We start from the raw sequence: 12,427 nt of genomic DNA, 5'->3' as shown, positions 1-12,427 counted from the left end.
GTCTGGATAAGATTCAACCCAGAGAATATTTTTATTTTGTCTTGCTACCCTTTTATCCTGATGAGAAGAGAAAATGGGATTGAGACATCTAGATAAGCTTGAATGTCCTTGCACTTGACCATAGCTGTACAGCAGTTTCCATGAAGGGAAAAGGGAATCACGACAGAAGTTTATTCAGGGAATTCGTGTGTGCTGTTGCTTGTGAGAGCAGCAAATGTGGGGAATAGACAGTGGTTATGAGTGTCCATAAATATGCAGGAGTCCCTGTATGGCAGTGACTGTTTATTGTGGCTCTGAGTGGATATATATGATGTCTGGGGTATTGTAGGTGAGTGTCCTTAATAAAGAATGGAAAAGATTAAGGAAATGTGACTATGTTGTGGCTGTAATATCCAAACCAGTAATACAGAGATTAAGTAACAAAGGGGAAAATTAGCACTTGATCAATATAATTTTGAAGATTTTATAAAGATAATTTGGGAAGGAAGTGAAGACAAATAGCTATGCTCTTTCTAAGAGATTAATAAAAAAGCTCATATGAAGTTTACATACTGTAAAGTGACATATTGGGAAGAGAACTGGGAGGAATGCTGCAAAATAAATAAGAACAGAAATCTAATAATGTGTAATACCTACATGATAGGGAACAGCAGTTGGCCCAAAGAAAGGTAAGCTGAACGTCTGATATTTCTTACTGTAGAATATTCTAAGTGACAAAGATGAAGAGTTTTAATTTTTTTCCTGCAGTATAACCAGAATTGAACAGGAAGAAGACTATAAGCTCTAGCTCCTGTGGCTTCCTAAGGGTAGTAAGTACAGTTTTAGAAAGTTTTAATGGAAGCCCTCACTTCTAATGCACTTTGAGTTTTGTTTTGTAAAAGGGCTGTGAGCTCAGCAATTCTTGTTGAGTGCTTGGACACATGTACTTAACATGCCAGGACTGATTGCACTTACTGTGAATAGTGGTTGAGTAATTTAAACGGGATGCAAGAGGTTACTATTGCACTTTCTCCATTGTGTACTTTGATCCAAACCACTCTGGCTTCCAGGGAAGTGCAGAAGGATGACCCCAGGGGAAATTACTTGTTCAGAACAATGTTTACTTCATTTAAACACTTTTCATTCCTGAACCACGTGCATCAATGTGCTCTCATCTGTCAGAGAAGTCAAACACAAAGCCCACTTTCCGATATTTTCTCAATACCATACTGTCCCCAAACCTGTATGTAAAATTAGTGCACTAAAGTATTTTTTTCCTCTGTTAGACTGCAGATTGTGGTCATTTGTGCTATGCACTTAGCTTTCCTTTAGAAGAAAAGTGCAGTCATAGGCTCTCATAAAGATAAAAATGTATTGCTTGGCAGAAGACCACAAATTGTGCAAGTTCCTCTGCAGGGGAGCTTGGCCCTTTCACTGTTGTTTGAGTGCTGTAGTGTTTAGGTGGAATATTGGGCTCATTTTTTTCATTCTTCTGATATACAAAATAGTCTGAAGGTTTCCTGGTTTTGTTCAGCTGGGTTTTTGCATGCTTTGGATACTTTGAAAATTTCAATGAAATGTGCAAGTGGTGATGCATTACTGTCCGAGCTGAGGCACAGCAGATAGATGCTATACCTCCTGTGGTATCAAGTTGTGTTAGAACGCTGAGCAATAACATGTAGATAGCTTAAAGGCCTATGTTTTTCTCCTTATGTGAGTAATACTTTTTAAAGGTTATATCTGAGTTGGCTTCTAGAATTTGTTTCAGCTTGTATTTTTTGTTATTTGACAATGTGGCAAGAGAGTAGTTTATTTCATTACACATAGGACAGATGTTTGCTCTGTACTGATTAAGACTCATTTTCGGTAAGGTTGGGTGACAATGTTAGTAGCATATGGTGTAGCTGAATAGGCAGGTAAGAGAAGGGTGATTAAGGTGTAATGTTTCTGAGTTTCTGGAGTTGTTACTTGGTATCTGTCTTGTGAGATGTTAGAAGCAAACTATTTTCTGAAGTTTCACTGATAAGTTTTTTAACGTATTTGAAAATTTTGACATGTCTTTAAATTGATTGAATGTTGACTATTCAATTGTGATTGCTTGCAGTTTTGTTTTGTAGTTGATGGTGCATCATGTAAGATTTTCCACTGAATATTTATTGGAAATGGAAGCAGGTTTTTATTTGTTTTAACAGTAAGCCTCAGGACAGTACTTGGGGAACCAGGTTGCACAGCTGCTGTTAATACTCCTGAGAATTTGTGATTTATTTCTTGAAGTTAACTATTTCATTTCTAAGAAGGGAAATTTCCTTCAAGTATAGCATATACTGCTAATAACAAAAAGTGAAAAAGATTTTAGTCTGGTTTTAGAGAAAACGTTTGTATCCATACTAGTTAACTGGAAGCTTGTTGAACTATGGAAGTGGTACTCCTGGTTTTTTTATGTTTACAGCTTAAGGGAGTGAATTCTTCAAACAAGTCGATAAATACTTATCTATAATGTCATAGTTGCTTAGGATGCATAGGATGTTTCTGATCTTTTCTTAAAAATAAAGTGCAAAACTGATCTGTCTTTGTAGCACTGTTGCTTTGACCTGTGAATTGTATCAGCTCCAAGTTATTTTGGGAACTGAATTTCACTAGGTTTGCTGTATTATAGCAAATCATTCATTTCATAGGAGAAGAATAGGGAAGAAATAAGTTTGGTTTGATTTTCTGGTGTAGGTGGATTTGGCTTTATTTGTATGGAAATTATAGCTCTGCCTCAGTTTCCAGTAATGTAGTTGTCACTTTGTCTACTTGCTCACATAACCAACTGTTTGCCTACAACAGCCATTCTAGTGTGTATTTGTGATGAATACAAAGAAAAGAGAATTTACCTCAAAATTGCACAGAACCAGTGAGAATGCACAGGATATTTTTCCTTTTGTCATCTGTTTGACACCTGGGAATGCGTTTGTGTAATTGCGATAGATTTAATCTCTTGCCTGTTGAGTGCTCCTCCCTCCAGGAAGCAAATCTTTCTTTTTGTGAAGCAACAGTCATTTCAGCTAAAACCCAAGCTCTGGGAGAGCTGCATATATAGAGAGTTTTCCACAGCTGTTGAGTACTTGTGGCAAATGCCTGTTTTGCTTGTATTTTAAGTTGACTCTGCAATGAATTCTCCTTTTGACCCTAGAACTTTTTAAGAGGTTAAGATAAGTAGGTTGACTGATAGTGCATTTAAGTTTTTCATGTCTATTTCCATAAAATAGCTTTCATGAAGGAAATTAAATTTGATTAATTTTTCCATATTATTTGACTCTATAGTTTATTATAATGGAAGTTCTTACAGAAATCACCATTTTCAAAATGTTTTTTCTGGAGAATGTATCTTTTCCTATTCCACTTCACAAACGTCGTTTGATTAATTTTTCCATATTATTTGACTCTATAGTTTATTATAATGGAAATTCTTACATAAATCACAATTTTCAAAATGTTTTTTCTGGAGAATGCATCTTTTCCCTATTCCACTTTACAAACATTGGTTTTTTCAGTTAAAACCTGTATTACTGCAACACTTGGACAGGGACAGAGACACTTGGTTTCAATTCTTAGTTCCACTCCATATCCATTGCTCTCAGTTTTAGGAAGAAGGCTATTTTGAAGTCATTATGAATTTTCAGAATAGGAGGGAAACTCATGGAACTTGTATCAGTGTCACTGCTTGATCCTGTGTAGGAGCTACTCAGCTTTACTCAGTAGTTTTACTCAAAGCTTTACTCAGTGATTTTATTTACATACTTGAAGAATTACATATGTTTCACAAAGATAATACTACCTAAAATGTATGTGGGGATCCAGATGGATTTGTCTTTCTGGGTTTTATTTTTGTGGTTGGTATTGTTGGTATGAATGATTGTTTAAATACAGAACAAAATGCTATTCAGTTGCAATGGCTTAACTGTCCATTTGAATGTTACAGGTAGAGGAGGATGATGATGCTGAATCACGACATGAAGAAGAGAAGGAAGAAGTGAAATGCTATTCAAGAAGAAAGGTATTTTCTAACTGGAGCCGCTATGAGGATACAGAAAACGAGGGACAGAATGAAGCTGGGGAGTCACAGAGAGGAACAGACTTCAGTGTTTTGCTTAGCTCAGCAGGTAAGCCTTTTCCAATCTGTAGGGTTTTCTAGTTCTGTATTTTGAGACATGACTACGTTTCTGGCTGTTGTCCTTGATGATGAAATTCCACCCTAGAATACCATTCCTATCTTCCTTAGTAAGTCTGCCATTTATGTATTTAAGAGTGTTGAAAGGCTCCATGGGTGCAGCCTCATAGCATACAGGCTGCACGGAGCTGTGACAGATGGGAAGAGAGGGATGTTGGCCAGTGCATTTATGGCCTTCTGGTGAAAAGATGGGTCTGAGCGTGTGCAGCATCCAGTAACACTGAGCTGCTTAGCTCAGCAGGTAAGCCTTTTCCAATCTGTAGGGTTTTCTAGTTCTGTATTTTGAGACATGACTACGTTTCTGGCTGTTGTCCTTGATGATGAAATTCCACCCTAGAATACCATTCCTATCTTCCTTAGTAAGTCTGCCATTTATGTATTTAAGAGTGTTGAAAGGCTCCATGGGTGCAGCCTCATAGCATACAGGCTGCACGGAGCTGTGACAGATGGGAAGTAAGAGAGGGATGTTGGCCAGTGCATTTATAGCCTTCTGGTGAAAAGATGGGTCTGAGCATGTGCAGCATCCAGTAACACTGAGTTTGTTCTTGCTGATCTTGGTTATTGGGTGGCTTTCCAGGAAACAAAAAAGGTTGCTGGTATGACTAAACACAACAAACAGGCAGCTGCTTGCTCTTGTTTGTTTCAACAGAGATTTGTGATCAGCACTGTAGAGATGTGTGCATTAATAGCAAGTGTTGCTCTCCTTGAAAATAATGACCAATTGTTTTCCTCTGTTTAGAGGAGATGATAAAGGAGGCGGTGGAGGGACAGTCTGTACTAGATGCTGGGGTTCTTCAGCCATACATTAGTAGTATAGGGTTGTCACACTAAAAACAGTTACCTAAAATTATTTTAGAAACTCTTGATGTGCCATTGTGTTGGAATACCATTCAGTAAAAAGCTGCAAACAATGTATTATGGCAGTTTTTGTAGTACCTTGGAAATTCTGCAATCTCTCAAATCTAAATAATTGCATTTTTCAGTCACAGCTTGGTAGGATAAGTTAGAAGTTAGCTACAGTAAAGAAACAAAGAACAGAGATTTGTTTCTTTGTGCAAGAATAAATTTCTGAAGTTCTGTTCCACATGAACATTGTAAAGTTGGGGCTAAGCTGTCAGGTTTTAATCACAGTATCATGACGTGTATTAATGTCTCTGAATCTCATATTGCACGGCAAACAATGCTGGAGTCGAGGCACATAGTATGGATCTCAGAAATGTGTATCCAACAGAATCTGGGGAGCAAAGTAGATATAGTAATTCAAAACTTTTTAAGGCAAGAGACCTGTCCTGAGCTGCCATGTCTCCGTGGTTCAGCTTTTCAATAACTCAATAGTTAGCCTTCAGAATATCTTTAAAATGTTCTGAAGAATACTACTTTTGAACTGAGGATATAACAAAATATGATTTAGTTCTACTAATTAGTATTGTTCATAAGTTATACTTCAACACATGTATTACCTCCCCATTTATTTTACTCTTTAGAGTCTCTTAATGCCTCAAATGATAATATTGGAAGGTAGTGTTCATATATGCATCCTATTTCTTAATTCTAAATCTTTGATTTAGAGAGTGCTTTATTTTAGGATATATTGTTACTGTTCTCTAGAGTGAAATAAATCGATAAGAAACTGCAGTGGAATAAAGTACTTTCTTTTGGAGGATGAAAAAAGTACCTTCTAAACAATAATGCAGATTTCTTGGAGTGACATAAAGAAGCAATTTGTGTCAGCAGTGTTCTTTGTTCTTTAGTTTCTTTGGTTGATGTGTGAAAACTGGGAATACAGTCATTTATTTGCAGTGGTCTGAGAAGAAGCTCACACATCTGCTTTATTTGATAATTGCTGTGTTAGTATATTGCTGTTCAGCATTCTGAAGATGCAGAATGAATTCAATTTAATTGCAACAAGCAGTTAGGAAGTACAGCAGAGGGATTTGAGTTAAATTTCCAATTTTTCATTAATACAAAACCTTTAAAAACTCTTAAAATCTTGTTATTTACTATTAATGCACAAGTATGTAATTAATAGAGCCAGTTAAGAGTTCTTTAGCAAAAGCTCAGATTAAAAACCTGTTCTCCTGTGTAACAGTTAGGTTCTGCAATATCGAATGCAGGGTCCTAAAGAGAGTGTCATCCTTCAAGGTAAAATTGTCTTATCCCAGAAAACATGCTGTTAATTGAATGAGGTAGCATAGAAAAAATAATTTGGGATAATGCAATAAAGAAAGAATTAATGCTGGTAACAAAGTTAAATGGAAGAATTGCCGATGTCCAAGGAATTAAAAGTCCTTGGTACTTATTTGTTTAATATCATTTATAAGTGTGTCTGTGCGTAATTCTTTACTTAAAATCAACCTAAAAATAGCAAAATGAGATATTATGTGATATGGGTGTCATGTTGATAATTAGCATTAGAGCTTTTAAATCTAATACATAAATATTAATGTTGCTTGAATTAAGAAAGGAACAGAGTTATGCATTATTGTGCTACATTTTTATTGTTACCAGAGGAAGGTGGGAAGTGGAAGTCTGAGGAGGAAAAAGGAGTTTGTAGATAGTTGCAGACAACGTAAAATTTTTAGGATGTTTTCTGTTACATCTTTCAATAGAAAGAAGTGTTTGTTTGAAGACAAACACTGTGTTTTTAGGTTTTTGTTTATAGTTCCAACTTTCTCTGCTTCATACCAATCTCTAGTGTGGCACTGACTGTCTTTTCAGTCTGATATTTAGGCCTGACTATTCCCAGACTGTCTTTTGACTGCATGTTCTTTCTCTGCTGTCAGCCCTTGCCTGCCTACTAATTCTTCTCACTCTTCCTTCCTTCTGTTGCTTTTTCTGTTTGTTGATTTCTGTTGGTGGATCTTTTTTCAGTCTTTTGTTGTGAGCCAGCTCCCTTCCATGTATATTTATTAAAATCCAATTCTTTCAAATTCTGTCAGACACAGAATATCTGTCCCTCATTCTTACCAGTCCTGGTGATCCCCAAGTCTTGTTCTGCTGAACAGACTGAAGCTGCTCCTGGTGATCCCCAAGTCTTGTTCTGCTGGGCATTGCTCATTTGGTTTCATTCACTACCACATCTTATATTCCTCTTAGTTTCTTTCCTTTTCTAGTCAGTCCCAGTTTGTTCTTTCAAGCTTCCAGTTCTGCTCTCCATTATAAACTGGATTTTCCATCTTCTCTCCACATTTTCTGTCAGTATCCCCAAATTCCTACTCAAGTTACTCAACAATATAAAGTGACTGATCATTGTTTTCAACTGTGTTAGGGATATCCCCATAGGTGAGGCTACAGAAATATGCAGGGTGACAATTTGTGGTCAATGTTCTACCTAAAGCCTGTTAAACACAGACTTCTCCTACAGTGGAAAATCTGAGTCTCACTCAAAACTGAAAGTAGGAAGAAACTTAATTCTTTTGCCTTGCACATTGGGATAGCATGCAGACCACTGAGGAGGTAGATGCAGTGACTGGTTGTTAAGCTTCAGCAGATCATGTGAAAATTAGGTGCAAACTCAGATTTGTAGAAGCTTGTAGCTTGGCTAAGTGAGGTCAGATTTTTCACAAAATGCACAGAGCATACCTCTTTCATGCAAAATCATTGTGCAGTCTGATTTCAAGTTACTGATTCAGGGCGGGGAAAGTGGTTACAGTTTCTCAAGTGCTTTCACACAAAAATGTTCAAGTCATTCTCTGGTTTCCTTTACAAGGTGATGGTAATGGGAGGATAAGGAAAAGCCACCTGAAGCAGACAATAGACCATGAAAATTTCATACTGAATAGTTCAAAAGGCAGCTGAAAATAGTCTTAAGAACTGCCAGGTGCCTTTGATAACATCTGATGTCACTGGCCTGATGGAGCTTCTTTGTTAGGGTTTATTATATTTTCTGTGTAAAATAGGTATCCTGGGTTCAGCTTAAGTTGTTAAGTATGTTTCTTTTCTTCAGCATTTTAAAATTTATTTATTTTAAATTATGTTGAATATAGAAACTTTTCCATGTTGCTTTTGTCTGGCTGATATAAAATACAAGTCCCATGTGAAGCCTTCAGGGAATGGCTCTTGAATCAATTTAGTGAAAATGCTGTTGAAGCATAAAGAGCAAGAGAAATAGAAGTGATAGGATAAACTTACTTTGTGAGCAGAATCTTGCCATGTTTGAAGAGCTGCCCTCATTATTTGAAAGATGAGGGTTAAGTGACCTACAGTAGACTTAAGTTGTTCATCAGATTTTTAGCTATGAATAGATTATTAAAAATGTATTTTTAAATTATCATTATAGAGCTGATCAAAATGTATCCAGGCACTTGATTACTTTTCTTTAAATGTGGTAAGCATTAGCAGTAAACCAGCCAAAAATTGCCAACATACAACTTCAATAACAATACATGGATTGCAAGATTATGATTACGAGAGAAAAAATATAATTTTGGACATTAATTTTTTCACATTTGGTTTTTTAGGCCATGGCTGAATAATTCTGGTGCATTAAAGACTAAAATGGAGAAATAATGTGCAATTCAAATAAAACTGGGAGAATGGTTTTGATACTGTAATAATACATATAATTTATAATAATAATAATACATATAATTTCTTTAGGTACCTAGCAGTTAAATACAATAAAAATGTAGAATAAAAATCAAAAGAACAGTCACTGTAGCATAATAGTAATGAACAATAGGAATAAGAATTGTGACTAACAGTTACATTCCCTTCCTTAAACACTTGATCTGTTTTTTTAATCTCTTTCTTTTGGTTCTTTGTTTAATTTTGATATGTCTATTGCAATACATTGCTGCATTTTTGTCATTTGCATGGTCAGTACATGCTTGAGAATTCGAAGTACAAAAAAGACCTTTGGCCATCTTGAAAAACCTAAATAGATAAACTTGCATTAAAAGTAGGTTTTCCTTTGACTTTTCTACCTCAAGGAGAGAGTTTTCCAACTTTTTTTTTTTTTGAAAAAAGAAAAAAAATTGAGAGAAGAGTAAATCAGTTTCCTTTTTTAATGGTAATTATGCTCAAGCAAAAAGAATGGCAATAGCATGGCACAGTTCAAATACTAAAAAAGAATCCTTTGAGTTTTAGAATTATAGAGAATAGCTGAAAATTGGTTTTCTTTACAGAAATGCCAAACTCATTGGTGATTGGGATTACTGTATATATCAGGGTCCCATTTTTCAGTAGTACTTGCTTGACAACTCAGCTACTTCTTGGCCAGAAATTGGCCAAGAAATTCAGCTGATGCAAAACTTCCATGCTCTTACTGTTCTCCAAATGACATGACCTCTGTGCAGAATGTAGAAGTATTGGTTACCTATCATCAGCTTTAAGATACAGGTGCCAGGTTACTGATCTTGGAAGGTGATTTCACTGTTGCACTAAGGGTTGGTAACTGGTCGTTTAACTATTGCTCATTTGTGTGCTCCTGACATAAACAGGTAGGGCATGTGCTTTATTTGCATCTTTCTTTATGTTCTCTGGTTTTCACTACCTCATTCCTTAAACATTCTCTGAGTTTCCATGACATGCTCTCCTATCCTGCTTTTCCTTCCAGCCCCGTTTCAGTGCATCGGAACTTTCATTTCCTTTTTGATGGTCCTCTGGTAGATAACATTTCCCATCTGTGGAGGCTTCATATCCAAGTGGTCTCATTTCCACTTGCACATGTTTTATTTGCAACAGGGCAGTCTGCAACTTTGGACTTGTTACTAGAGCCAAGAGATACTTCTTCTGGCTTATGTACTTGTAGGTATCTGAAATCAACAAAAAAATGGTTTCTCCTGTACTCCTTTTCTTCTCCTAAACAAACAGAAAAAAACCATTCCACAATAAAGATTTGCATTGAAATCACAGGACTTGGCATCAGTGAAAGCTGGTTCTCCATCTGCTCAGTGCTTCTTCCTAAACTGTTCCTAACATTACAGAAATTCATCTTTTTTTTTTCTAATCAGACAAGCCAAGCTGTCTTCTTTTCTTTTTTTTTTTTGTCTGAACTAAAAATAAGACATGCCAGATTTTAAGTATTAATTACATTTTCTTGATAAATGTGTTTTCCTGTAATAGGTAGTCTGTGCTCATTATATATGCTTTCATATCTGTGCCTTTATCCGTCCTAAATTTTATCTAAAATACAACCAAAACTGTGATTGAAGTGTGGAAGTATAACGTGACTCCGTGATTTGAATATAAATGTAGGATAACATGTCTTCATTTTAACATTCTGATATCTTAGAACTGTGTGGCTTTAAGTATCAGTGGTAGTACTGTATAATTACTGGTAAGTAATTTAAAAAACCTGAACTGTTTCAGTATTTCAGAGAAGTTTGGATGCTTTATGATTTAGAATTGAATAGAGTAAGATTCACAGACTACAGGGGTTAAATTTTGTTCCCATTAAAATCAGTGTGGTAAACTTTTCCCCATTCTTTTAACTTGTCACATCTTGAGTGCATTCGTTTATTTGTCAAGTTCCAGATTTCTGGATTTAAAAGGTTTTCTGGCCAATATCCTTCTCTAATACTGGGTCCTTAATCCTTTGCTGCTACTTTATATTGATGGTAATTCTGCTGAATTGTGTTGAAGTATGTTTTGGTTATGAAATCACAAATGAGTATGTTTAAATGGGAACAATTTGTCCTTATTAGTGTCTTGCTGTTCTCATGTACACTGCTTGAATTTGTAGAAACCTAGATAAAAATGTCTATTCACCTGATTGACTGTTTCTCTAGTTTAATAATGTCCTTTGTTTTCACAAAGCCCCCAAAACTGTTCTGCCTGACTAGGCCTCATCTTGGTCATCTGTTTCTGCCACATCATCTCTGACATTTCTGCCAATGAAATCCCCTAACCAAAACTGAATTATTCTGACTCTTGTATTCAGATTTTACATTTCTTATTCCAGTATTCATTTCCAAAGTTCAGTGTGTTGTTGCCGTGACATTCTTGTTCAGTTTTCTCCTTCTTTTACTGCTTTTTATTTATTTTGTTCTATTCCCTACTTTGAATTTTTTAAAAACTTTTTTATTTTCATTATTGCTGCATATGACTTTTGATTGATTTGATTTTTTCTTTTGATTTTCTTTTTACACTTTTGATTCTGTTAAATTCTGACCACTGTTAAATCACCTGAATTAGACTGTACACTTTTTAAAGTAGAGACTTTTTTTTTGTTATTGATAAAATACTGTTTCTTTTCCAATAAAGACATTAATATATATCACTTCTATGGTAGTACTAAAAGATGTTGATTAATTTGGAGGAGCTGTGTTTGTTTTAATCGTAATATTTTTGTTCCATCTCTCAGCAGTTTACGTTAGAGAGAGAAACAAAATAGAAATGGAAATTCTGCAAAGTTTTCTAGAGCTAGAAAGTTTTGTTTATGGTAAAAATTATAAAACTATCAGATGTAACGATTAGTTTAATTATAGAAACCAGACTGCATTTGCTGTTCTGTTTCTCATAAGCGTGCATTTATTCCTAATATCTGTTAACAAACAAAATAACTGTGATCGGAATGTTTCCTTGTTCGTTGATTCATGTTCCAAAGAAGTGTTGTGATCAGCCTGCATGTGAGAGAAGAGATGGTGAAACATATTCTAGCAATAGTGTCAGAAATTCATTTGCAAGGAACAGTGCTGTTTTCAGTTTCGAAGTGAAAGAAGGGCTGTGAAGTAGATAGTGCTCTAAAGGATATGGAGTGCCTGTTTCTTCCTTAACCTCGTTTACAGCTCCTCCTTTCTTCTTATTCCATGTATAATCCTGAAATTTCTCTTCAAATCTGGTCTTGATGGCTTGGGCTCTCCTTGTCCTGCTCTTCTTTTAATACTTTTGGTTTTAGTGTCCTTTCGTCACACCTATTAATTTTGAGGTTGTTCTTTTCCTTGGTCTTATCCTATTGTTCAAGAATTCCTGATTCCTACATCCAACTTCTAGTCTAGGCTTTCTCTTTACCCTTCCCCTGCCTCATATTTTTGTCCAAATCACTTTTTGGTTCCTCATCTGTTCTATGTTCTCTTGCCTATTTATTGTTCATTCTCAGCTCATCAGGAAAGTGGCATCTTCAGCGTTTCTGCGTGTTGTATAGGAAGATGGTTCTTCTTAGCACTTCAAAGATTTTTTTTTTCTGAAACAGCTTATTTTTTCTCTAGATTTGAATAATTTTTCTGAAGAATGTCAAAGGCATATTGAGCCTTGCCAAAGCTTGTTTTAAAACAAGAGTTGTATTAACTGTCT

At 35.6% G+C, this 12,427-nt stretch overlaps 2 protein-coding genes across 2 annotated transcripts in view; one reads left to right on the top strand and one right to left on the bottom strand.

Annotated features, from left to right (window-relative positions):
• AVEN (apoptosis and caspase activation inhibitor) overlaps positions 1-12,427 on the top strand; it is an 86,279-nt gene that overhangs the window by 16,116 nt on the left and 57,736 nt on the right. The window contains exon 2 of the mRNA XM_039705025.1: positions 3,944-4,124. Within this exon, the coding sequence (XP_039560959.1) occupies positions 3,944-4,124 (181 nt within the window). The remainder of the gene's footprint in view (positions 1-3,943; positions 4,125-12,427) is intronic.
• CHRM5 (cholinergic receptor muscarinic 5) overlaps positions 1-12,427 on the bottom strand; it is a 46,184-nt gene that overhangs the window by 23,442 nt on the left and 10,315 nt on the right. The gene's annotated exons all lie outside the window — the stretch shown is intronic.

The sequence above is a fragment of the Passer montanus genome, unplaced genomic scaffold (assembly GCF_014805655.1).
Source record: "Passer montanus isolate IOZ18808 unplaced genomic scaffold, ASM1480565v1 scaffold18, whole genome shotgun sequence".
Taxonomy (NCBI): Eukaryota; Metazoa; Chordata; class Aves; order Passeriformes; family Passeridae; genus Passer; species Passer montanus.
Note: the sequence above shows the minus strand (reverse complement) of the source record. Positions and strands in the feature narration are given on the sequence as shown.